Here is a 24,282-nt window from a genome sequence, read left to right as displayed (position 1 = left end):
CAGAGACAAAAAAATTATACATTAAACGTTAAATTTAAAAGAGTAATTTAAAATTGTGTACTCTAACAATCCACTGTCGCTTTGGAAGATCAGATCAGTCTTAAAAATATAATCTAATTGCTGGGTTATCCGATTACTGTAGCTGTACATTTTTTCCTGGCCATGTAATTGTGCCCAGTGTTGCATCACGGCAGAGGGGGGTCTTTATAAAGGAGACAAAGTAGATAATCGTTGCTCAATGTGGGACTAATTACTGCACCACGAGATCGCCATGACACCAACATCCTCAATTTAGCCGTCCCTGCGTTTCTGAATGCATGCAGACAATGACTGCACTAATTAAACAACATTATATTTAGCAATATATTTAAAAGTTTAAAAAAAAAAGTACATCTATTGTTTGGGGAGTTTTGTAATGAATGGCTGTTTTTATTATAGAAAAGGCCAGTTATAAATCCTAAAGAGTGAGAAATAATGGTTTGCATTTTAAGTGTGTTTAATTTATTTAAGACTGAATACAAAACATTATTTTTACATGCGGAAATGACTACTTTGTACTTAAATGCTGTTTGCAAAATTCTATAAAATCAACTAAGACAAACAAAAACGGGACAAAATTTGACTTTTCCAATGCAGTTTCCGAATGCTCTTAAACTTTATCAGAACTGGTACTAAGACCGAAATGTTTAATAAAGAAAGCACCCTAAATGTGTGTTGAAAATTTAGTACAAAATCAGGTTTGAAATTGTAGTTAGGTTTTAGTCCCGCTACACAGAAGTCAATTGTTTTAATATGTATACTACAGTAGACACTTCTTCATTATATTGTCCAACTACATCATCTTGAATACATTTATAATTTGATAACAGTATAAGTTCTTTAAACTCCTGTCATTCAAAAGCATCGCTCTTACTGCCCAGTGGCCGAGGGGTTTAAGCAGCAGCACATATGCCAGTCAGCCTCTGCGTGGTGAGATCAATTCCCAGCACTGACATTTGACCGAATGTCGTCGCCGCTCTCCTCTCCCATTTCAAACTGCATCGTCCCATCTAAAAAAGCCTACGGGCCTTGAAAAAACCTTTAAACGCATAAAAGTATTGCCCCATCCATCATACTGTACACAAACGCCCACATCGAGACCATAGTCCAAATTCTTTCTTTCCCACTTTCCGCTCTTTTCCGCTGAACAAGCACATTTTAATGCCATTAGTGAAGTGCCTCCTGTTAATCTCTCACTCAATCCTTTAAGTGAAGGAATTAAAGACTGTTAAAGTCCAGTCCATTCAGAGAAAACAAAACCCCAATTATTTCTGTCAGGACTAAACCTTCAAACTTCACATGCTCTGTGTTGCCACGCAAAACAAACACATAATGTATGAATATTAGTATTTATTGTTACTGTTAAAATGTGATATCACACTTTTTTTTTAAATGATCTTTCAATTATAAAAAGTATTGTATTCTAAAATCTGTATGATTGTATTGCAGATTAAAAGGTGCACTATGTAACTTCTCTGTGGTAGGTCAGCCATATGTTCGTTTCCATGGAGATACTATTGCTTTGCTTGGATCGCTCCACAGAACGACATTGAACTTACCTATCTGGCATGTATCAAATTACAGGCGTTTTTATTGCTCAAAAAGTACGTTGCCGCGTTATCACCTGCTCGTCTCTATGGGGATGGATGAGTTTAATGACCTACTGTGGTACATTCCAGCCAAAGCAATAATATCTTCATGATGAAAACATAACATTTGGACAACTGTCAGGTGACGATCTTCTTTATTTCAAACAAAAGTAGGGACATCTCCTCGGGCTGTGTAAATGAAAATAATGTGAAGCGATGTCCACATAAATAATAGATAGTGCGGCTCTAAAAGGTCCCTGCACTGAGCTGAGCGGAGTCATGTTGAGGTGAAGGCCCAGAGGAAGCGCTGATCTGAAGCTAATGCCATCGCTCACACCACTGAACATGTGACTCGACCGTTTCAGAGCAAAATACATGTGCGCCGCGTTCGCAAGTAAAGTTTATATTGGGGAATACAAACTAAAAAAATAAATAAAAAAAAAAATAAAAATTTAAAAAAAATAAAAAAAATAAAATAAAAAAAATAAAAAATAAAAAAATCGCAAAAAATTCAAAAGGCTGGACAATATGACAAAAAATAAATAAAAAATCGATCACAAAATTTGAAATAAATGTCACCGTTTGTTTTTTCCTTAAACAAGATTATAAACTTTTATCAGTCCAATTTATTTTTATTTTGTATTTTATTTATTAAGATTTTGTGGCTTTATTAGACAGGAAAGGACAGTGTGAAAAGGGGATGAGAGAGAAGTCCAATTTCCTCCTTCCACGTCTTAATTATGCTCCAAACCACATGTTTTGACTCACTCAGGTTTGACTCTCAATTAAAACAGTCCCAAGCTAATCATTGTCTGTTTGAAGATGAAGATTGTATTTCAAATCAATAAAACTTTTGATTAATTGCACACATAAAAGAAAAGAAAAAGAAAGTCATTAAGAAATGGTCAAGTGCAAAGACAGTTGTGTCCTGTTCTCCAAACTATAGGGTCTCTCTTATTCCCCCAAACTTAAGAGACATGTTTTGCATAATTGACTTATGAATTTTATTGTGACAAAACGGTTTCCCCTCATCATTACGTTTGAGTACTCCTGTGTTGTCCTGCATTCGGGGTTTGGGAGCCCAGGAAGTTTTCGTTATCACCTACTCTCCATCTCTGCACCCTGCTTTGCATAAAGTTGCAATTATTTTAAAAATGTAGGGTTCAAAAATGTCACGGGCAATTTTCAACAATAAAAACAAATTCAATAAAAACAAATTCAAATTCAAATGGAATGAAGGCAGTGTTTCTCAGTGTTGCCGTTTTGAAAATAAAGGTGTATGATTAGAATATATATTACTCAAGTCAATGGGCCACAAGTCCAAGTCAAGTCTCAAGTCAATGGGCCACAAGTCCAAGTCAAGTCTCAAGTCAATGGGCCACAAGTCCAAGTCAAGTCTCAAGTCATCAAAATAGTGACTCAAGTCTGACTCGAGTCCAAGTCACAACTTGTAAGTCCATACTTCTGGGATAAATAGTCGTTCTACCCAAAAAATGCACAAATAGGAAAGCACCACAACAGCTATAGTTACTCCTGATGCATCTGCAGCCCAAAGATCTGGAGACGAGAGCCTGAGAATTGCACTGAGGGATGGGCGCAATGCAGAGGACATACTATTTTCTTGCTGGAACAATAGTGTATCCTTAAACCTTAGAAGTCAGCCAACGAAGTCAACGAATCATGAACTGTCCGAGGATACAAGCTAGGTCACAATCTACAGTAAAAAAGACCCATCTAATCCAGCCTTCCACAGAACAGCACCAATTTATTTACAAAACATGTTAAAAGAAATAATGCTATTGCCAAACCACCACCAACTATCTCATTCGTCCGATAAAAGCTAATACGCTAACCCCTGAAGACCATTGTAGACCACTCCAAACACTAGTTAAGGTGCTCCAAGACTCATATTCCTAGACCAATCACAAACTCACTACAAAAGCCAGCTACAATCTACAGTCTATGCTATGAAGACTCACCAAGATCCTTAGATCCTTGGCTTTCGCTGGCCATCTCGCCCATCCGCACCAAAGCGTTGAAGTAGCCCTTTGCAGCGAAAGTGACACCTGGAAACATGAAGCAGTGGCCGTCAGTGGGCTCAAGCATGGCACCCAACGCCTACGGGAGATAAGCACAAGCGAGAGAAGGAGAGAAAGAGAGAAAGAAAGAGGGAAAGAAAGAGTGGGAGGATAGAAAAAGAGAGAGGGATGAGAGAACGAGAGATCGAGAAAGAATGTGGGGAGAGGGAAAGAGATAAGGAGATAAGCACAAGCGAGATAGAAAGAGAGAGAAGAACTTAAAAAGAGTTTGATAGAGAAAGATGGGAACATGGGAAAGTTTAAGAGGAGGAGATAGAGAAAGGAAGAGAGAGAGTGCGTGGAGAGACCTCAAGTCTTTGGAAGATAAGCACAAAAGAGAGAGGGAGAGAGAGGGAGAGAGAGAGATAGAAAATGGAAGACCTCACACCTGAGGAAAATCAGCACAAGCAAGAGAAAGAGAAAGAGCTAGGAAAAAAGTAGAGCAAGAGAGAAGATGAGAGTGGGGTTAGAGAGAGAAAACAAAGAAGAGCATGAAAGAGAGAAACCTCATGCCAATGGGAAATAAGCACAGAGAGAGAGAGAGAAGATGAAACATGAAAGGAAAGAGAAAAAAGGGATAGAGAGAGAAGGAGAAAAGAGGGAGAGACCTCACGCCAATGGGAAATAAGCAAAAGCAAGTGAGAGAGGCCAGAGAGAGAAAAGAGGGGTACAAGAAAGAAAGAGAGGAAGTAAATGAGGAAAAAGGGTGCGCGAGAGAGAGAGATAAGAGCGGAAGAGTGAGGACAGAGAGGATAGAGAAGAGAGGTAGGAGACCAAGAAATTCAGAGAAAGAGAGGAAGCAAATAGGAAAAAAGCAGAGAGAGAAAGAAGAGGAAACTTGGGAGGAAAGAGAAAAAAGGGATAGAGAGAGAAGGAGAAAAGCGGGAGTGACCTCACGCCAATGGGCGATAAGAACAAGCGAGAGAGAGAAGAGGAAAGGAAAGAAGAGAGAGACCTCACGCTGATTTGGAAATACATTAGGCACAAGTGAGAGAGAGAGAGAGAGAGAGAGAGAGAGAGAGAGAGAGAGATGAGGGAAGCCAATTAAGAGGAAGAAAGCAGCTCTACAGCGAAGACTAGAGAAGCCGCCAGCGTTATGGAAGTACTGCCAAGTTCAGAGACAATATACTGGGAAACTATCAGGAAACTGAGATGTCAAGAGCAGGAAAATCACCAGCAACAACATACAAACGTTTTAAAAGTCGTAAATATTGCAGATACATGTATTACAATTTCAACAATCACTCCAACACAACTGACAGTATAAAACATTACTAAACACATGTAACAATAGTGATGTTATGCACCGATTCACCCCGACTCATGTACTGAAGAGTCAAAACATGTTCACGTACCAAAGCATAATTATAGCTTTTATTATTGCATTATATGTTGCATATATGGGGAAAAGGAGGACCTAGGACAAGATGGGGAAAAGGAGGACCTAGGACAAGATGGGGAAAAGGAGGACCTAGGACAAGATGGGGAAAAGGAGGAACTAGGACCAAATGGGGAAAAGGAGGAACTAGGACCAAATGGGGAAAAGGAGGAACTAGGACCAAATGGGGAAAAGGAGGAACTAGGACCAGATGGGGAAAAGGGAGGAACTAGGACCAGATGGGGAAAAGGGAGGACCTAGGACCAGATGGGGAAAAGGGAGGACCTAGGACCAAATGGGGAAAAGTGAGGACCTAGGACCAGATGGGGAAAAGGAAGGCCTAGGACCAGATGGGGAAAAGGGAGGACCTAGGACCAGATGGGGAAAAGGGAGGACCTTGGACCAGATGGGGAAAAGGGAGGACCTAGGACCAGATGGGGAAAAGGGAGGACCTAAGACCAGATGGGGAAAAGGGAGGACCTAAGACCAGATGGGGAAAAGGGAGGACCTAGGACTAGATGGAAAAAAGGGAGGACCTAGGACCAGATGGGGAAAAGGGAGGCCTAGGGCCAGATGGGGAAAAGGAAGGCCTAGGACCAGATGGGGAAAAGGGAGGACCTAGGACCAGATGGGGAAAAGGAAGGCCTAGGACCAGATGGGGAAAAGGGAGGACCTAGGACCAGATGGGGAAAAGGAAGGCCTAGGACCAGATGGGGAAAAGGGAGGACCTGGGACCAGATGGGGAAAAGGAAGGCCCAGGACCAGATGGGGAAAAGGGAGGACCTAGGACCAGATGGGGAAAAGGGAGGACCTAGGACCAGATGGGGAAAAGGGAGGACCTAGGACCAGATGGGGAAAAGGGAGGACCTAGGACCAGATGGGGAAAAGGGAGGACCTAGGACCAGATGGGGAAATGGAGAACCTAGGACCAGATGGGGAAATGGAGGACCTAGGACCAGCTGGGGAAATGGAGGACCTAGGACCAGATGGGGAAATGGAGGACCTAGGACCAGATGGGGAAATGGAGGACCTAGGACCACATCTGAAAGGATTTTTTCTTTGCACTCTTCTCTTTTATGTCTTAAATTGTTTTGTGATTTCATTAGTTTTGGCCAATCAGTTGGACTGATTTAAAAAGGGAGTTGGACTTAATTTCATTGTGTTCTGTTTTGAAGATGTGTTCTGTTTCTGTAATTTCTTTGTGATTTTAATGCATATTCCTGTTGTGTGAAGCACTTTGAATTACCTTGTGTATGAAATGTGCTCTACAAATAAACTTGCCTAAACCAGGGCTGAACTTGACCAACAACACAAAAGCACAAAGTTACACCTACAAGAACGAAACCATTCACACTTGACATTATTTGGTGCTAAATTGAGACACTTTTAGTCGTGATATGGATTTGGTTTGATCCTGTACTCAGTAAGTCATGATCTATTCTAGGTTTAGTTTTGGGTTTAGTCCCAGTTTTGATGTGGTGAATTTGCAAGTGTGAACGCACCTTAAGTCAAACAGGACTAGGGTTAAAAGTATCAAAAATCAGATACTAATCAATACTAAAACTAGTATTAAAGCTTATTTGAGCAAGAATTGATACTAAAAATATCACGGTAACCAGACCTTTCTTGAACAGTTTTAAGATGATCTTGAGCTTTACAAGATTCTAGTTTACGAAAGTATATTTAAAACATTTTTGTGTTGAAAAGTTCACCAAAACCTTGTTTTTATCATTGTGGTATAAAATTGATATTGAGAATTGAGTACATTCCTCAGTTTTTGAAATAGAGTATGAAACGTTAGCATCGTGACAACACTAAAACCGGACAAAGCAAGCCCTCTACCCGTACTACTATTACACAACCGTCTGTCTTTCGTTACCAACACATTTTTCTCTTCATCTTGCGCGGCTCTTCTTTCTCTTGTGTGTTAAACGCCCGTATTCCCCTCAGTCTGGACCACAGTCACTGGCCCACTTCCAGCCCGAGCTCAATGCCCAGGGCTGAGAGTCTGAGGCTGGCATTGATGAAGTGTGATCCCCTCTCCGGGAGTCGCAGGGATATTTTTAGCCTTATCTATGGGTTCTTTCTGTGGCCTGGGGGAACTGCAGTGTGAATACAAAGGGAGGAAGGCACCAGCAGGGGAAACCAAACCCCAAGAAACTCCCAACTCCTGCTTTGGTTAAAAATAGTATGGTAGAAACAGCATAAGAAGCTCGACATACATGGTTCATTTGACCACGAAGACATAGAAAAGGTAATAATAATGTAGCTAATATATTGTATTGGTAATGTTGTTTTAAAATATATATAACATTTAAACTTGGGGTATGTTAAATATTTAAAAAAAAAACTCAAAATGTTTCAAAAAGAGCTGATATGAAATGAAAATTAAACAGAGTAATGGGTATAAAGGGATATTTCTGCACTACAATCTGTTCATTTTTGTCTGATACTTAAATCTGAAACTTTGTAACTTTATAAGCTCAAAAAGTATTGCGATAATTATTCTTTTGTGTTTTCCAAATGACCAAAATTGCTTTAAAGTATCACATTGTATTAACTTTTCACTTTGCCAAACAACACAGATGCCGTGGGGTAGAATCACTGAAACAAAAAAAATACTCTGGTTTCAAAATATTTTCAAGTCGTCCCCATCGGCGCTTTGGCCAAATGCGGCAGGCTTCACCTTCCAGTGTCCTTCGTGGCTCATTTAGAAACTTAATATACGGTAATTAACTGCTGCTGAGTCATTTTAATCATGGCACATTCAACTGCAGAGCCTGAGATATGAGTTTGCCAAAAGTCGACGCTGCCTTCGTTTCACTGGACCACAGGAAGTGACAGAAAGACAGGAAGTGCAATTTTTTCATGCCATTTTCGAGTTTTAAAACAAGCCATAATTGTGTAACTAACTATTTGTACCTGCCTCGTGTTACTCTCGCCGTGCGCCTTTAATGCCTTTATTTTTGGGAGTAATTGGACTTTTTTGAGTAGATTTTTAAAACATACTTTGTAACCCCCGCTCCTGTCTAACAACGGACCATCGTTGTACCTTTTGCACGGGGAAAGGTCCTCACAAAATCACAAAAATGTCTTCAAAGTAACAGCACTGCATCGCTTGTTCTGATTGGCCAGAGCTCAGAATACACAGATGACGGTTTCGATTAGCTTGCATCAAAGACAAAAAATATCTATCGCCATTGTCGGGTCAGAAAATATAAAGAAATAAAAACAAGATCTAAACTCAGATCTCAATTGACACTTAAGTTGGTACCAAAATTTGTGAAAAAATAGGGCAAATTTGGACCCCAGAACTACATTAGAATGAGCACAATATGATAATAATAAAGAAGCGACTATTATTTTGTTATTGACCTTAAATCCGCCACGCCCACTTTTTCTTCTGGTCCAGCGGGAATTCCGTTGGTTTAAACGAGGGAAAAGTCTTGGCGCTAAAATATCCAATAAAGTAGATTGATTTGTGTAAAATAGCCAACGTTCACTTGACCAACAATTCAATAATGCACCGATTCCGTGGGCGGTACAAAAACGGATTTTTAGAACTTATTTTCTCTGGAGGTCGGCAGCCCTATGTTCAGGACAGTACACAGTATCAAGTATCTTATCGGTATCTAACCCTTTTCCTCAGTATTGACATTTTAGTACCATGACAACACAAGTACGTAGAGCTGTACAACATTAGCTGTTAAGTCCATTAATCGCTCAATGGAATCTCTTTTGTATTAGTCTAAATGTAATTATTGAATTGGGATTATAAAAGAAGGATTTGGACCACGACAGAAAGGAGAAGAGTAAGTCTACCTTAACTTAACCCCTTTCCTCCCCGGAGGACCTAGGATCAGATGGGGAAAAGGAGGACCTAGGACCAGATGGGGAAAAGGGAGGACCTAGGACCAGATGGGGAAAAGGGAGGACCTAGGACCAGATGGGGAAAAGGAGGAACTAGGACCAGGTGGGGGAAAAGGAGGAACTAGTACCAGATGGGGAAAAGGAGGAACTAGTACCAGGTGGGGGAAAAGGAGGAACTAGTACCAGATGGGGAAAAGGAGGAACTAGTACCAGGTGGGGGAAAAGGGAAGACCTAGGACCAGATGGGGAAAAGGGAGGACCTAGGACCAGATGGGGAAAAGGGTGGACCTAGGACCAGGTGGGGAAAAGGGAGGACCTAGGACCAGGTGGGGAAAAGGGAGGACGTAGGACCAGATGAGGAAAATGGAGGACCTAGGACCAGATGGGGAAAAGAGAGGACCTAGGACCAGAGGGGGAAAAGGGAGGACCTAGGACCAGATGGGGAAAAGGGAGGACCTAGGACCAGATGGGGAAAAGGGAGGACCTAGGACCAGATGGGGAAAAGGGAGGACCTAGGACCAAATGGGGAAAAGGGAGGACCTAGGACCAAATGGGGAAAGGGAGGACGTAGGACCAAATGGGGAAAGGGAGGACGTAGGACCAGATGGGGAAAAGGGAGGACCTAGGACCAGATGGGGAAAAGTGAGGACCTAGGACCAGATGGGGAAAAGTGAGGACCTAGGACCAGATGGGGAAAAGTGAGGACCTAGGACCAGATGGGGAAAAGTGAGGACCTAGGACCAGATGGGGAAATGGAGACCTAGGACCACATCTGAAAGTACCTGTGCTTTGTGTCTCGTCTCGGTTACAGACGTGGCTCTGTTCCCGTTCTTTGCCCCGTGGGGATCTCGTTATTTTACCGCCTCCTCCCGTCCCACTTCCCATTGGCTCCTGCTCCACTTTGCCGCCCCGCACACACACACACACACACAACACATTCGCGTCTGGACCGTCACCGAACCCTCGGACCAGTTCACTTCAGAGCACTTTGTAAATGGTTCTTTTCAATAGTGGAATGTGTTTGTCAAGGTCCTGGCACTATGTAAGCAGCTGACCTCACCAAAAACAAAAGTCTTAACAATTCGCAAAAAGATGCTCAGTAATTCCAAGTTTGTGGCGTTGTGAGACTTTTTCAAAGATAGCGCTGCACGATTTTGGAAAAATATTGTAAAACTCTTGACGCGAGTGCTGTGCGTCGATAAACATGGAACTGATGCCATCGTGCGCTAGCTTCGTTTTGCTAAGTTTGTCAGCTCAACATATGAGTTACTATTTACTGGGACTGCGGCGGTACATCGGGAGATCATGATGAGGTGTTATTATTTGCCTTTTACGGTCTAGTTTTCTCCCGTTTCTGTGTTCTCTCTCGTCCGATCATCTTGTACAAAAGAGTTCCAGGAGCCAAAAGTGAGCCAGGCCGCTTTGGAAGCTGCTCCCCCCCCCCAGGGTCCGCTTTAGATTAACTAAATGGGCCGGTACAGACCACTTTCGGACCCCCCAAATCCACTCCAACGTGAACCAGTCGAAACAAGGCTTTTGTGTGTCAAGAGTTGTTTTCACTACAATATATATATATATATATATATATATATATATATATATATATATATATATATATATAGCAAGTTATTATTTTAATATACTTCTTGTAGAAGTAGTGCTTGTAGTAGCCATATTCCTAGCAATAGTAAAATAATATTCAAGTATTTGGAATCTATTTGCAGTAGTTAGTAGTAGTTAGTAGTAGTAAGTAGTAAGTAGTAGTAGTAGTTAGTAGTAGTAAGTAGTAGTAGTAGTTAGTAGTAGTAAGTAGTAGTAGTAGTAGTAGGTGTAGTAGTAGTAGTAGTAGTAGTAGTAGTAAGTAATAGTAGCAGTAGTAATAGTGGTAGTAATAGTGGTAGTAATAGTGGTAGAGGTAATAGTAATAGTAGTAGTAGTAGTAGTAGTAGTAGTAGTAGAAGCAATTCCAACTGACAAAACCAAACCAAGACCTTGTGGAGTTTGTTCTTCTAGTTTTTGGAAAGTTTAACAGAAAAAATGTAAACATTCCAAACCTTTCACCAAATGTGAAAATATGTCACAAGAGGAACGTGTCAAAAGAATATTTCAAATGTTTTACTCCAGTCAACGTGGCATCTTTTGAACGGAACAGACAACGAGACCCACACAAACACGTCGACAAAAGCACTTTGTACAGCTGAAGAATGACTAGATGTCAAACTAGTGTCTGCGTAACTGCTGAGATGGAGTGAGTTCAGGCAGTGCCATGCAAAGTGTGGTGACGCCAACAGGCCCGGCGCCCACGTGGCCCGGGACACAGAGACCAACAACACACAGACGAGGCGGCGTACTCACTGGTCAGCGCCTTCTCGTAGCTCTTCCCCATCGCTATGAAGTTCCTCAGGCAGGGGTTGAACTGCTCCATGATGGACTATAGACGAGGACAGAAGAGCAGAAGAGCGATGCGGGCTCGTTTTAGTTCAATTTGAGCTCGCCGGAGTCGTTGCTTCGTAGCTGGCGACAAGATATATTGTCGCAATGGGCAAAGGTAGCACGAGTTCCTCTGCAAACAACGAAATATAGGGTCTTGGTGTGTACAAAACCTGCAAACCCTGTGAAATGTACGGGATTATTGTACAGTATAAGCACATCAGTTCATATTTCAGACTTCTTTAAAGTGTTAAAATGCTCCTGGATGTGTGTCAAAAAAAATGAAAAATGCGATGCTAGATTATTTACCAAAAAAAATCACTTAGCCTTACATTTCATCACATTATTATTTTAATAATTGACTACTAATAATTCATAGTAAAGGTGCAACTAACATCTAACCCTTTTAAAACAGTTAAAGAAATGAAAACTACACTTTAAATGAGTACGTTTATTAGCTTAAGAATATTTCATCTCGATACTTCATCTTCCTGTTCCTTTTGCCAATAAATGACAATGGCATATTTTGCTAGTTTTTGTTCGTCGTTTGCTTTTATTTTGATTTTCAGAATAAAATGAATTGGCGTAAATACAATTTGTGACGCTTAGACCTTTCAAATATGAAAAAAAAAAAAAAAAAAATGGCAATTGAACTGGTCATTATTAAGGACAGAAACAACAAAAATCAGAAGACTTTATAAAACAGCTTGTTTTTAATAGATTTTTTAATAAAAGTGGAAATGCTGTGACGCTAGAGAGGAAGTTCAATAACTTTCGAGACACGCAGTTGTTTTCTTTCACACCGCGTCGTTGTTTTTCAGAGGATATATATTGGACGAGGGACTGTGTGAAGTTTGAAAATAACAGTCGCAGCGGTTCACCTCAACACCACCACTGAGCCTCTAATTAGAATTGTACCTGCATCAGCAACACGTTGGAGATCGCACAAAATGACCACACGTTTTATAATTATCTGGGATTACATTGTATTATTTATTTGGCAGCGGGTCGAGCGTTTGCCCTTCGACCACGCCTGAGCGGTTCAGTCGTTGTGTTAAATGTGTGTTTCTGGGCAGGTCTGACTCACTGTATCGACGCTGGAGATGTCACAATAATCACATTTTAGTGTTACGATTATTGTGAGGAAAAACACCACGATTTAACGATTATTTGTGATTATTGAGACAAAAAATCTGTGAAATCTTTAATTTTCACGGTACTATTCCTCAAGTTTGCGACTGGCTTTACGCAATTGTACTTTCTGGAAAACAAAATAAAGTCAAACGTGATGAATACAGACAGATTTAGGTCTATTTTTGGGGCCGTATAAATTGAACCAAAAAAATACTTAATTTTGCTTCTAAAGTTGTCACGATTATTATTATTTTTTGGTTCTTTTATTTTGACCTGCAAAATCACAATTAATGATGAATCAATAATTTTAATATCCCTAATGGACAGTATGAAGCGGTCAGGTTGTGGGTTTGATTCTATCTACAAAGTGAACAAATACTGTGTGTTTTACCAAGGCATTACCAAATATGTGATGATTTCATTACATTTAATTTATCCAATCCGATGTACGGTATGTCTTCATCCAGTTTTGGTTTGAAAATGTAAAAGGCTGTAACGGCATGTCATTTGAAAACAGTGTGTACTTAGTATTTTAAATGAAGGCCTGTGACAGAACCAAAGGGAAGAGGTAGAGCTGAGAAAGATTATTAGGTTAATCGATAATCGTGATTGTTCAGGTCACATTAGAATCGTAATAACCAAAACATAACCCTTGTGACAATTTTAGAAACAAAATTGAGTCTTTATAGTTCAATCTAATGTCCAAAAAATAGACTTAAATGTTTGCTTTTTTAAAAATCTGTCTGTTTTTGTCACATTTAACTCTATTTTTGTGTTTCATAAAGCCAGAACAGTAACATATCAGACCACGGGAATGAAATAAAATTAAAGATTTTTGTCGTTTAGTCACAGCCACAATAATCGTGAATAATCGTTAAACCGTGACATTTCTGTGTGATATCGTGACATCTCCTGGAGGAGGCTGTTGCGTAATGAAGACCGACGCTGAGAGATCTCTGAAACGACGCTGCGTTTGTGTGACGAGTGGGAGCGTTACGCAAGGAGCTGGACTGGTTCGACTTCATGCATCTCATTCTTCGCATCCAGTCGCTCGGCGCATACTCCCGCACGCCTCGGGTTACTGCACGTGCACACGGGACGACAGCGAAGGACGCAGATCATCTCTTCCAAACGAGTCGTAGTCATTTAGACGCCGAGTCGTCTGAATCTGAGTCGACGTGTTTGAAAAGGGAGAAATTATAGTTCGATCCCAGCGCTGACTGGTGGGAAGGAGCTGTTGTGTTCTTGAACTTTGAATCTAGATCAATCATATACCGTATTTTCAGCACTATAAGGCGCAATTAAAAGCCGTCATTGTTCTCCAAAAACAACAGTGCGCTTTATAATCCAGTGCGCCTTGTATATGGATTCATTCTGGCTGTGCTTAATGACCTCGAAGCAATTTTGCGTGAAAATAGACCACTCATTGACAGTGCACCTTATAGTGTGGAAAATACGGTACATATAATGGGGCTTGGATGATAAAAAAAAGCATGTGAAAATATGACTTGAAACTACAATACTCTAACATTTAGAGACTCGTACAATTAGGGATTTGCATCTTTAGCTGTTCGGTCGATGGCGTTTTAAACCGATGCACGTCAAGATTTGTGAACGTCACACAAGACGTGGGGAATTTCAAAAGTCATGAGACGGAACACAACAACAGAACAAGTTTGTGAAGGGTGAGTTTGTAAAAATGTGTAGAAGAAAGGCAAGTGTGGAGAAGAGGTCCTGTTGTTTCGAGGAGGGCTCACTCTGCGGCCAAGATTACGAAACATCAAGACAGGTTTGATAGAAATAAATGCTCACGATATCGAATTTGAGAGTTATTATTATTTTGAGAAGAAACGGCACGATTTAACGATTATTCACGATTACCAAACAACAGTGAAATCACGTTACCGACTGTTCCTCCAGTTTGTGACAAGCTTTACAAAACTTGACTGAACTTGACTGAACAACATGGTGAATAGGTGTTCGTATGCTAACGCTAACGAACACATGACGCACAGACTGAACTGTGGTAAGTGTCTGGTATGTTAACGTAACATATTAACAGTTATTCAGATAACTATAGCATAAAGAACATGCTAACAAGTTTACCAAAGCTTCAGTTTTACCCCAAATCACTAAATACATTGAATTCTTCTTCCTCTGTGTCACTTCTAAACAACTCCACAAACTCCAGAGGAAGAGGAAGTGCCTAGAGCGCCCTCTTGCGGTTGTCAGTGTGAAAATAACGAATAATATCGCATATAAGTCGCTCCGGAGTATAAGTCGCACCCCGGCCAAAACTATATACTTATACTCCGGAAAATACGGTAATTAATGTTTGATTCCTTCACGTCAGCGGGAAGCCACAAGAACACACGGAGCACATGCGGAAAAATTTCATAGCACATTTTTTAGCGCCGTTTTCCTCCGCCGTATCCTGACAAAAGGGACTTTTAACGCACAACTTAATAAAGCGTGGATGATTTAATGGAGTGGTGAAGGCTCAGCGGCGTTTCTCGTCTTTTGTCTCAGTTTACTGCCGAGCTGTCGCAGTGATGTGCCTTGATGGAATCGCAAATTGCCAATTAAACTAAACCCAAATGGCTCCAAACAATACAAGCGCTGTGAAGGTTATCAGCGGGACGTGCGCGCTATCGAGGCCCACGATAACAGATGTAAGATACCGCATTTTACTCCGTTAATAATTCAATCAAAGGGACGTTGTTGTTTTTTTTGTTCATTTGCAAGATTTAAAAACACTCAAGGCAGTTTTAGAAAGCAATTTATTCATGTACAAAGTTGAAACCCCAAAAATAATCACAAACGGTACAAAATTTGACCTTTTCGGAATATTTTTGGATCTATATTACGACTAATGTAGGACCACGTGGAAATGTTAAAGAAGCTACAATATTTGTGTTTAAAATAACTTTCTTTTGACTAAAGTTTGAATCACCGTTGTGGTATCAAACCTTTTCTTTAGTATCGAAGGCAAGTGTGACATTTGAGTATTGTGACCAAATATTGTGACACAAATGATCTCAATTGTGTCCCGATAATGATATTCAGACAATATTATGCCAATCCAACAGAAATATGTGAAAACAATGATGTTAAATGATCCGATAAATGCGATCATTCAGTGTTAAATGCCATTGTTGTTCCCGATTGTTCGATTCTTTATTTATTTGCCAAGATTATTCCATAAAAGAACTCCCCTCTATGTCAAATCTATTTATTGGCCTTTTTTATTGCAAAGAAAATACATAATCTCTGTTTGGCTGCTGCTTTTCTCCACGGAGACCGCCGGGTTCCGTGCCATTTCGTGAAACATTCCAAGTAGAAAATGTACCCCGAGACAACTTGAGTAACTTTCCGCTGTCGGCTGCACACACAGAGCTAAATAAAGCGCCTCACCTGCTCCCGTAGCGCGCCCCGTCAGGTGTAAATGAATGTTTCTGTGCCGCTGCGCACGACCCACAACCGACCGACACCGGACGAGGATCCGGGCCAAAACGTGTAGCAAGAGTCACATCCTGCCCTCTGATGTAAGCATTTTCTTTACTTATTTGTTGGAACATTTTGGGTCTTTTCAACTTTTCCTTTTAAACATATCGCATTACACTAGTTTTAATTTCATTCTATATAAAGCGGAAAAAAGGAAAAACTGCCTTTCTCTCGGCACATTTCAAACCAGGTAAACCAGGTCTAACCCGGGCTAAACCAGGCATAAACGAGGCCTAAACCAGGCCTAAACCGGGACAAAACCAGGACTAACCCGGGACTAAACCGGGACTAAACCGGGACTAAACCGGGACTAAACCGGGACTAAACCAGGACTAAACCAGGACTTGAGGCTCAAAAGGTCTAAATCCAAATCATCTAAAACTAAACTGGATTTTAAACATTTCAACACATTTTAAAGATTTAAAGTTAGGTTCGTCTAATGTGTCAAAACATGTCTTGACGGTAGTTGAGGTGCATTTTTACAATTGTTTTTCCTGATCGTTTTAAACTTTGACCGACGATCGCTTCTTAAACTGACGTTTTATCATAAATGTTTTACCAAATATTTATAAAACCGTAAAGTCGTGTTTTAATATTGTATCTGCCTCGTTCTCCAATGAATCAAATATGATAAAAACACTGCTGTGCATTTGATTTCCTTGAGGTCACCTTGAGTGGCCACAGGGAGCCAAACCAAACAGGCTGTGCCCGTTTCTACGGCAACAACCCCTCAAAAATGACCTTTCTGTGAGCACAACGGGACTCACGTGTCATGAGCCTAAATGACGCCACATTGATAAATATGTGTGGATTTAGTGAACAACAAACCAAGGTGCTTTCTGAGGACTAAACAAGGTCCAAGCAGGGACTAAACCAGGACTAAAGAAGGTCTACGCCGGGACTAAACCAGGTCTAAACTGGGACTGAACCAGGTCGTTTTCAGAGGCCTAAACCAGGCATAAACCAGGCCTAAACCAAAACTAAAGAAGGTCTAAGCCGGGACTAAACCAGGACTAAACCAGGTCTAAACTGGGACTAAAGCAGGACGAAACAAGGTCCAAGCCAAGACTTAAGCAGGACTTAAGCAGGACTTAAGCAGGACTTAAGCAGGACTAAAGCAGGACTAAAGCAGGACTAAAGCAGGACTAAAGCAGGACTAAAGCAGGACTAAACCAGGCCTAAACCAGGCCTAAGCAAGGACAAAACCAGGTCTAAACCAGGCCTAAGCCAGGACTAAACCAGGCCTAAACTAGGTTGCATTCAGAGGATCAAAAGGTCTAAATCCAAATCATCTAAAACTAAACTGGATTTTAAACAGGAACATGTCAGACCTAAACTACATCTGAGTAGTACAAAGAGGAGGTCAGCCATTCAACCAACCAATTTCAGAACACACAAAAATAATAAACTGTCACAATTTATTATATTACCAAATCCTTGTACGCCTTTCACTAGCTTTGTATAAGGATGCACAAACATGAAAGCCGCACCGTCTCACACTGAAAGCCATTTTTCTTTCAAAAAGGTTACATAAAGCACTCTGTATAATCTGAAAAAAAAAAGTATTTTTTTCTACAATAGCCGAGAAAGAAAAACACTTCAAAATCTGGGGACAGTCGATTTGAGCTCTTATCGGAGGGACGCAGCCAGCAGCAAGACAAGGGGCACATCCTGTTTCTGTTCACTTGCCTCCTCAGCACCTTATACCTGCTCAATTCCTCATCTTTTAAATCCCGCCCACCGAGAAGAGCGCGCCAATAAAGGGACAACTCTCCATGTCCCTTCTCCGTGCGCAAGATACAGTACCGGGAAATTGTGGCAACTAAGCGAGCGGAAATGAGACGAGAGGGAAAAGACGGCCGGGCTGCACTTCCTGTTGCCAAATATGGTCGTGCAGGAATCCCCCCCGGTTACGAGGGATTTCGATTCGACACACGTTCGCGGGCGAGAGAAGAGTCGGAGCGAAGAGGAGAAGCGAGGGGAAGAGGGGGACGGCGTCAGAGAGCAGTGACGCATCGCACAAGCACGGGAAAAATAATAATCATTTACACGCAACAATTTGTCATTAATAATGCTTCATAGGGAAATGGTTGTTTAGCGGTAATAAAGCTGTTTTAATGAGCACAAGGCTGGATCTGGCGACACAAATTGTAGTAAAATGAGGATAATTTAGTGATTATAAAGTGTAACAAGCCCAGATGCGAAATCGATACTAAAACTAGTATCGAAACTGAGAAAATACTACGATACTTTCATGATTGTCTTGGTCTATACATGAAAATAATAAATATACATACCCGTATTTTCCGGACTATAAGTCTCACCTTTTTTCATAGTTTTGGCCGGGGTGAGACTTATACTCCAGAGCAACTAGTTATCTGAATAACTGTTAATATGTGACGTTAACATACGAGACACTTACCACAGTTCTGTCTGTGCGTCATGTAGCTGAAGGTGTTAGCGTTAGCATACGTCATGGAGCTGAAGGTGTTAGCGTTAGCATACGTCATGTAGCTAAAGGTGTTAGCGTTAGCATACGTACACCTATTCACTATGTTCTCTAATCTGTTATTATTTTGAATTGCATTTCAAGATGAAATGTCTGTTCTTGGTCTTGGATTTTATCAAATAAATTTCCCCAAAAACATACTCCAGTGCGACTTATAGTCCGGAAAGTACAGTATAATATGGCGATTCAACCAATTAAATTCTGTTACATCTTCTGAACGGGGAAAATGTCCTCAAAATGTTGAACAAAAAGCTGAAACCTGTGAATTTCAGACCACAGGGTGTAATATATTAAAGATGTGATTCATTTGTGTTTTTTTTTGTCATCATTGTGGGATCGACAATCAAGCCTTTTCCTTAATATGTCACCGGTGAGGCTAATCAATAATGCTTTTTAAAGTTATTGATGCACCAATAGAACATCTGACTATTATGTCTTCTACTAACACATTAAACAAATTCACAAAATGTCCACTTGTAGCTATAGATGTGAAGATTAAGCGGTTAATCCATAGATGTGATTATTAAAGTCACAATATGAACTAGAATATAATAACTGTGACCTTTTTAGACCTAAAGCAAAGTAAATGTAAAATACTTTGATATCTGGCTTGTTACGTTACCTTACATATACTCTTACAGGTGTATTAATAATGTATTAACTTGACTTTATCATTCAGAAAGTTTGATTTTATAAAGCTGGTCACATTCTAGAGGAATTGTGATATAATAGGAAATGTGAATGAGAGAAAATTTACCCTTTTACTGTTGTTGGGTTTCAATAATCATGAATAATCGTTAAATTGTGATGTTGTGAAATTGATATGACATTCTTACTTGTCGCTTAATAAACTGAAACTAACGTAGATCAGTTATTAGAGAATTGCGCACGTAGACCAACAAGCTCACGTAGACCAACAAGCTAACCTAGATGCAACAAGCTCACGTAGAAGCAACAAGCTCACGTAGAAGCAACAAGCTCACGTAGAAGCAACAAGCTCACGTAGCAGCAACAAGCTAACCTAGATGCAACACGCGCACATAGATGCAACAAGCTCACGTAGAAGCAACAAGCTCACGTAGCAGCAACAAGCTAACCTAGATGCAACACGCGCACATAGATGCAACAAGCTCACGTAGAAGCAACAAGCTCACGTAGCAGCAACAAGCTAACCTAGATGCAACACGCGCACATAGATGCAACAAGCTCACGTAGAAGCAACAAGCTCACGTAGCAGCAACAAGCTAACCTAGATGCAACACGCGCACATAGATGCAACAAGCTCACGTAGAAGCAACAAGCTCACGTAGATGCTCCAACCTTCTATCTAGATCTAAGAACTTTAGTTTTACCCAGAGCTCATCTCTCCACAGACAACAAACTCAGCAAACACACAGATTGTGTTTATTCAGCAGCAACAACAACAACAACAACAACAACAACAACAACAAGCCGCAAAAATGATCTTTTCCCACATTCACAGAGCAACTGAACGCACTGCAATGACCTAAGTTTGAAGAAAAAAAAAAGACTTTGAAGCAGCAAATATTGGAAATTGTCAAACAAATTCAGTTTTTAAACACTCAAATTACAACCTATGGAATATTTCTGATTTTACATTATAGTGTTATTACAGTGTATAAATATTGAAAAATGTCTGATATTAATGCCAATTATATGCTTTTAAAGGGCCAGTAGTGCTGATTTTATATATATATATATATATATTTTTTTTTTTTATTTATTTATTTAGCAGATGAACAATGATAACATTCAGGGTACATTTCTTAAATAAATACATAGCTACTGAAAAAAGAAAGAAAGAAGTAGTGCTGAGTTCTAATACAGAAAACCTCTGTGATGTCATCAAAAAGCGCCATGCAACTTACACCTTTTCATGACCGTTTAAACAATCATTTCACAAAACAAATGTGTTGTGGAGTGTAATTACGACAATGCAAACATTACGTATTTTAGGACCGCACAATATTCAAAATGATCGCGATATGTCGTCAAATACTGCGATATTTGAATATACTTTCGACCCAATCCTGTCAGTTATAGTACGACGAATATGTCCACGCCTTAATTTACAAATCAAACTCTGTCCAAATATAAAACAGTGACAAAACGACGGCTATTTTAGACTGAATAAGTAAAATCGCGAATAAACAGCCTTTTTTGACCAATTTAATTTCAAAAAACGTAATTCATATCTCACAATGTATTCGGTTTGTTGCAATATCGGTACTTTTGCGATATAATGTTCAGCCCAAGATGGTTATTTTACCTTTAATGACGCACCAATGCAATGGGAATCAAACCGCTGATGAACTTTTTAGAAAGCGATGACCACATTTTAATACAAAATACAAAAATCCTGCAGAACTTTTTGACCTCGTTCGCACTAAACAGGTGCAGGAGTTCAGGCGCTCAAAAATGCACCGCAAAATTGTCGCACGGTATTTAATGTCCCAAAAACGCAGACGGCTGGAGTTATTTCTCCTCGTTCGTCTTGAATATCAAGCCTTCTTCCATCTGCAGACAGCCATGAGTCACTCACAAACGCCCCCGGCAAAAACAAAAAACTTCACCTCATTCAAAAGTCTATAAATGTCACTTTGTAAAAAAATAATAATAATAATAATAATAAGGTGGAGAAATGAGTGGCAGCTTGTATAGAACTCATTGTGTTTAAGCCGGTTTTGTTTAATTTGGAGATAATTATCCATTCCTGATTTAGTTCACGATAAGTAGGCTATGGCCCGATTTAGTCCTGGTCCAGTTCTGTTCCGGTTTGGTCCTAAAATTAGAGCGCGTTCACACTTTTTCCTTATTATTTGGTTGTGAATTCAGTCCATTTTAAGCCCTGACATGATCTCGGTTTGGTCCTGTTCTAGTCCTAGTTTAGTCCAGTCCAGGAGGTTCAGTCCAGTCCAGGAGGTTCAGTCCAGTCCTGGAGGTTCAGTCCAGTCCAAGAGGTTCAGTCCAGTCCAAGAGGTTCAGTCCAGTCCAAGAGGTTCAGTCCAGTCCAGGAGGTTCAGTCCTGGAGGTTCAGTCCAGTCCTGGAGGTTCAGTCCAGTCCAGGAGGTTCAGTCCAGTCCAGGAGGTTCAGTCCAGTCCTGGAGGTTCAGTCCAGTCCAGGCGGTTCAGTCCAGTCCAGGCGGTTTAGTCCAGTCCAGGAAGTTCAGTCCAGTCCAGGCGGTTTAGTCCAGTCCAGGAGGTTCAGTCCAGGAGGTTCAGTCCAGTCCAGGCGGTTTAGTCCAGTCCAGGCGGTTTAGTCCAGTCCAGGAGGTTCAGTCCAGTCCAGGCGGTTTAGTCCAGTCCAGGAGGTTCAGTCCAGTCCAGGAGGTTCAGTCCAGTCCAGGAGGTTCAGTCCAGTCCAGGAGGTTCAGTCCAGTCCTGGAGGTTCAGTCCAGTCCAGGCGGTTCAGTCCAGTCCAGGCGGTTTAGTCCAGTCCAGGAAGTTCAGTCCAGTCCAGGCGGTTTAGTCCAGTCCAGGAGGTTCAGTCCAGGAGGTTCAGTCCAGTCCAGGCGGTTTAGTCCAGTCCAGGCGGTTTAGTCCAGTCCAGGCGGTTTAGTCCAGTCCAGGAGGTTCAGTCCAGTCCAGGCGGTTTAGTCCAGTCCAGGAGGTTCAGTCCAGTCCAGGAGGTTCAGTCCAGTCCAGGAGGTTCAGTCCAGTCCTGGAGGTTCAGTCCAGTCCAGGAGGTTCAGTCCAGTCCTGGAGGTTCAGTCCAGTCCAGGAGGTTCAGTCCAGTCCTGGAGGTTCAGTCCAGTCCTGGAGGTTCAGTCCAGTCCAGGAGGTTCAGTCCAGTCCAGGCGGTTTAGTCCCATTTATCGTTTATAATTTAGTCTAAATTTTGAGATAATGAATTGTAATGTGCAAATGTGACATGTCCTCAGACCTACACAGTCCTGGGTTTTGTTCTGGTTTTAAGCCTTGTAGATTTAGTCAATGTTTCACAGACTTTGACTAGTTCTGGTTGAGTTTTAAACGAGTCCTGGTCACGTGATTATAGCTCAAATTGAAATATAGCCCAAATTCTGGGTGAATTATTGCTCTTTTTTGTAATTTTTTGGTTCAGTCTGTATTTACTGCACGGTTCAACTATCTAACTCTGTCTTTTTTTCCCAAACGCTGGTCCAATAAAAGCCAGTGCTTTGTTTGTGCTTTTATTTCTCGTGGAATTCCTGCAGTGAAATAGTTGTGAGAATCAGCATCGCGCAACAACGAGACGAACACAAAAATCGATTAACACGTAAATCCGACTTCCTTCTGTAAGCCTGTCTTCGCGGGGCTTACCTTGTAGACATTCTCCGTTATACGGTGCACCTCGTCGGTCCGGGACATCCTCGCGTCAGTCACAACCATAGACGGGACTGGACGGAGGACGGGTCGGCGGAGTTTTGGTGATGGTCACGGCGTCGTTACGGTGCCTGGAAAGACTCGTGCCGTGAGTGGGATCCAGGCTTTTAAAGGAAAGTCCCCCCTCTGCGCCCACACACACGCGCGCGCGCCACGCACAAGGACGGGAGGATGAACGGGAGCGCGAGGGAGGCGAGGCTGGAGTCGGTGCGGCGCAGAGGCGGACTTTATACCGAGGCGCGTTCGGAGGCAATGGGAGAAAGGACGACGGTGCACCCGAGTAACCTCTTCCCAGCGGTTATGGACATGGATTTATTAGGTTATGGATGGCGAAGAGCAGATTTTTGTTGGTTTAGTTATTTTTAAGCCAGTCGTTGAGACACAAATGACAATGACAATGTTGTTCATAGACTGAATGTTGAGCATCTCTCAGGGCAGGCCAGCTCTGATCGCCTTAAAATGTACATGATTCTCTTTTTGTTCTTCTAATTATTGCTTTGTTTGGTGGGATAGTGCCTGGGGTAAAGCTGATAAATTAATAAAACATAATGGAGCCTCTGGGTGGAGCCTGCATGTCCTCCCGATGTTACTTTGGGTTTTCTCCGAGGTTCTCTCCGGGGTCTCCGGGTTCTCTCTGGGTTCTCTAGGTTCTCCCCGGGGTCTCCGGGTTCTCTCCGGGTTCTCCGGGTTCTCTCCGGGTTCTCTCTAGGTTCTCCCCGGGGTCTCCGGGTTCTCTCCGGGTTCTCTCTGGGTTCTCCCCGGGGTCTCCGGGTTCTCTCCGGGTTCTCTCCGGGGTCTCCGGGTTCTCTCCGGGGTCTCCGGGTTCTCTCTGGGTTCTCTCCGGGGTCTCCGGGTTCTCTCTGGGTTCTCCGGGTTCTCTCCGGGGTCTCCAGGTTCTCTCCGGGTTCTCTTTGGGTTCTCCGGGTTCTCTCCGGGTTCTCTATGGGTTCTCCGGGTTCTCTCTGGGTTCTCCGGGTTCTCTCCGGGGTCTCTGGGTTCTCTCTGGGTTCTCTCCGGGTTCTCTCTGGGTTCTCTCCGGGTTCTCTCCGAGGTCTCCGGGTTCTCTCTGGGTTCTCTCCGGGTTCTCTCCGAGGTCTCCGGGTTCTCTCTGGGTTCTCTCCGGGTTCTCTCCGGGGTCTCCTGGTTCCTCCCACCATGCATGTGTTTGGTCAATTGGCAACTGTAAATTGCCCCTAGTGAATGAATGTGAGAGGCCCCCGCCTAAAGCCCAAAGTCACTGGGATAGGCTCCTGTCACCTGCGAGTCCTAGGGGGAACAAGCAGCTGAAAATGAAGGAATATGTGTAAAGGCTAATTAGGTGTAATTAAAATCCTTGTAGCCAAAAGGTCAGCTTTATCATTCTAAAAAGAATAAATTATCATTACA

At 41.8% G+C, this 24,282-nt stretch overlaps 1 protein-coding gene across 1 annotated transcript in view; it reads right to left on the bottom strand.

The window, feature by feature from the left end:
* The window catches only part of LOC140369179 (BAR/IMD domain-containing adapter protein 2-like), a 60,068-nt gene extending 36,995 nt beyond the window's left edge, over nt 1-23,073 (bottom strand). The window contains 3 exon segments of the mRNA XM_072456449.1: nt 3,608-3,694; nt 11,310-11,385; nt 22,834-23,073. Of these exon segments, the coding sequence (XP_072312550.1) occupies nt 3,608-3,694; nt 11,310-11,385; nt 22,834-22,902 (232 nt within the window). The 5' untranslated portion in view covers nt 22,903-23,073.
* Nucleotides 23,074-24,282: the final 1,209 nt, after the last annotated feature.

The sequence above is a fragment of the Eucyclogobius newberryi genome, unplaced genomic scaffold, assembly GCF_026437365.1.
Source record: "Eucyclogobius newberryi isolate DKJ021-1_F unplaced genomic scaffold, fEucNew1.0.hap1 SCAF_20, whole genome shotgun sequence".
In the NCBI taxonomy this organism is placed as follows: Eukaryota; Metazoa; Chordata; class Actinopteri; order Gobiiformes; family Gobiidae; genus Eucyclogobius; species Eucyclogobius newberryi.
The sequence above is the reverse complement of the archived record's forward strand: the minus strand, read 5'-3'. Positions and strand labels throughout refer to the sequence as shown.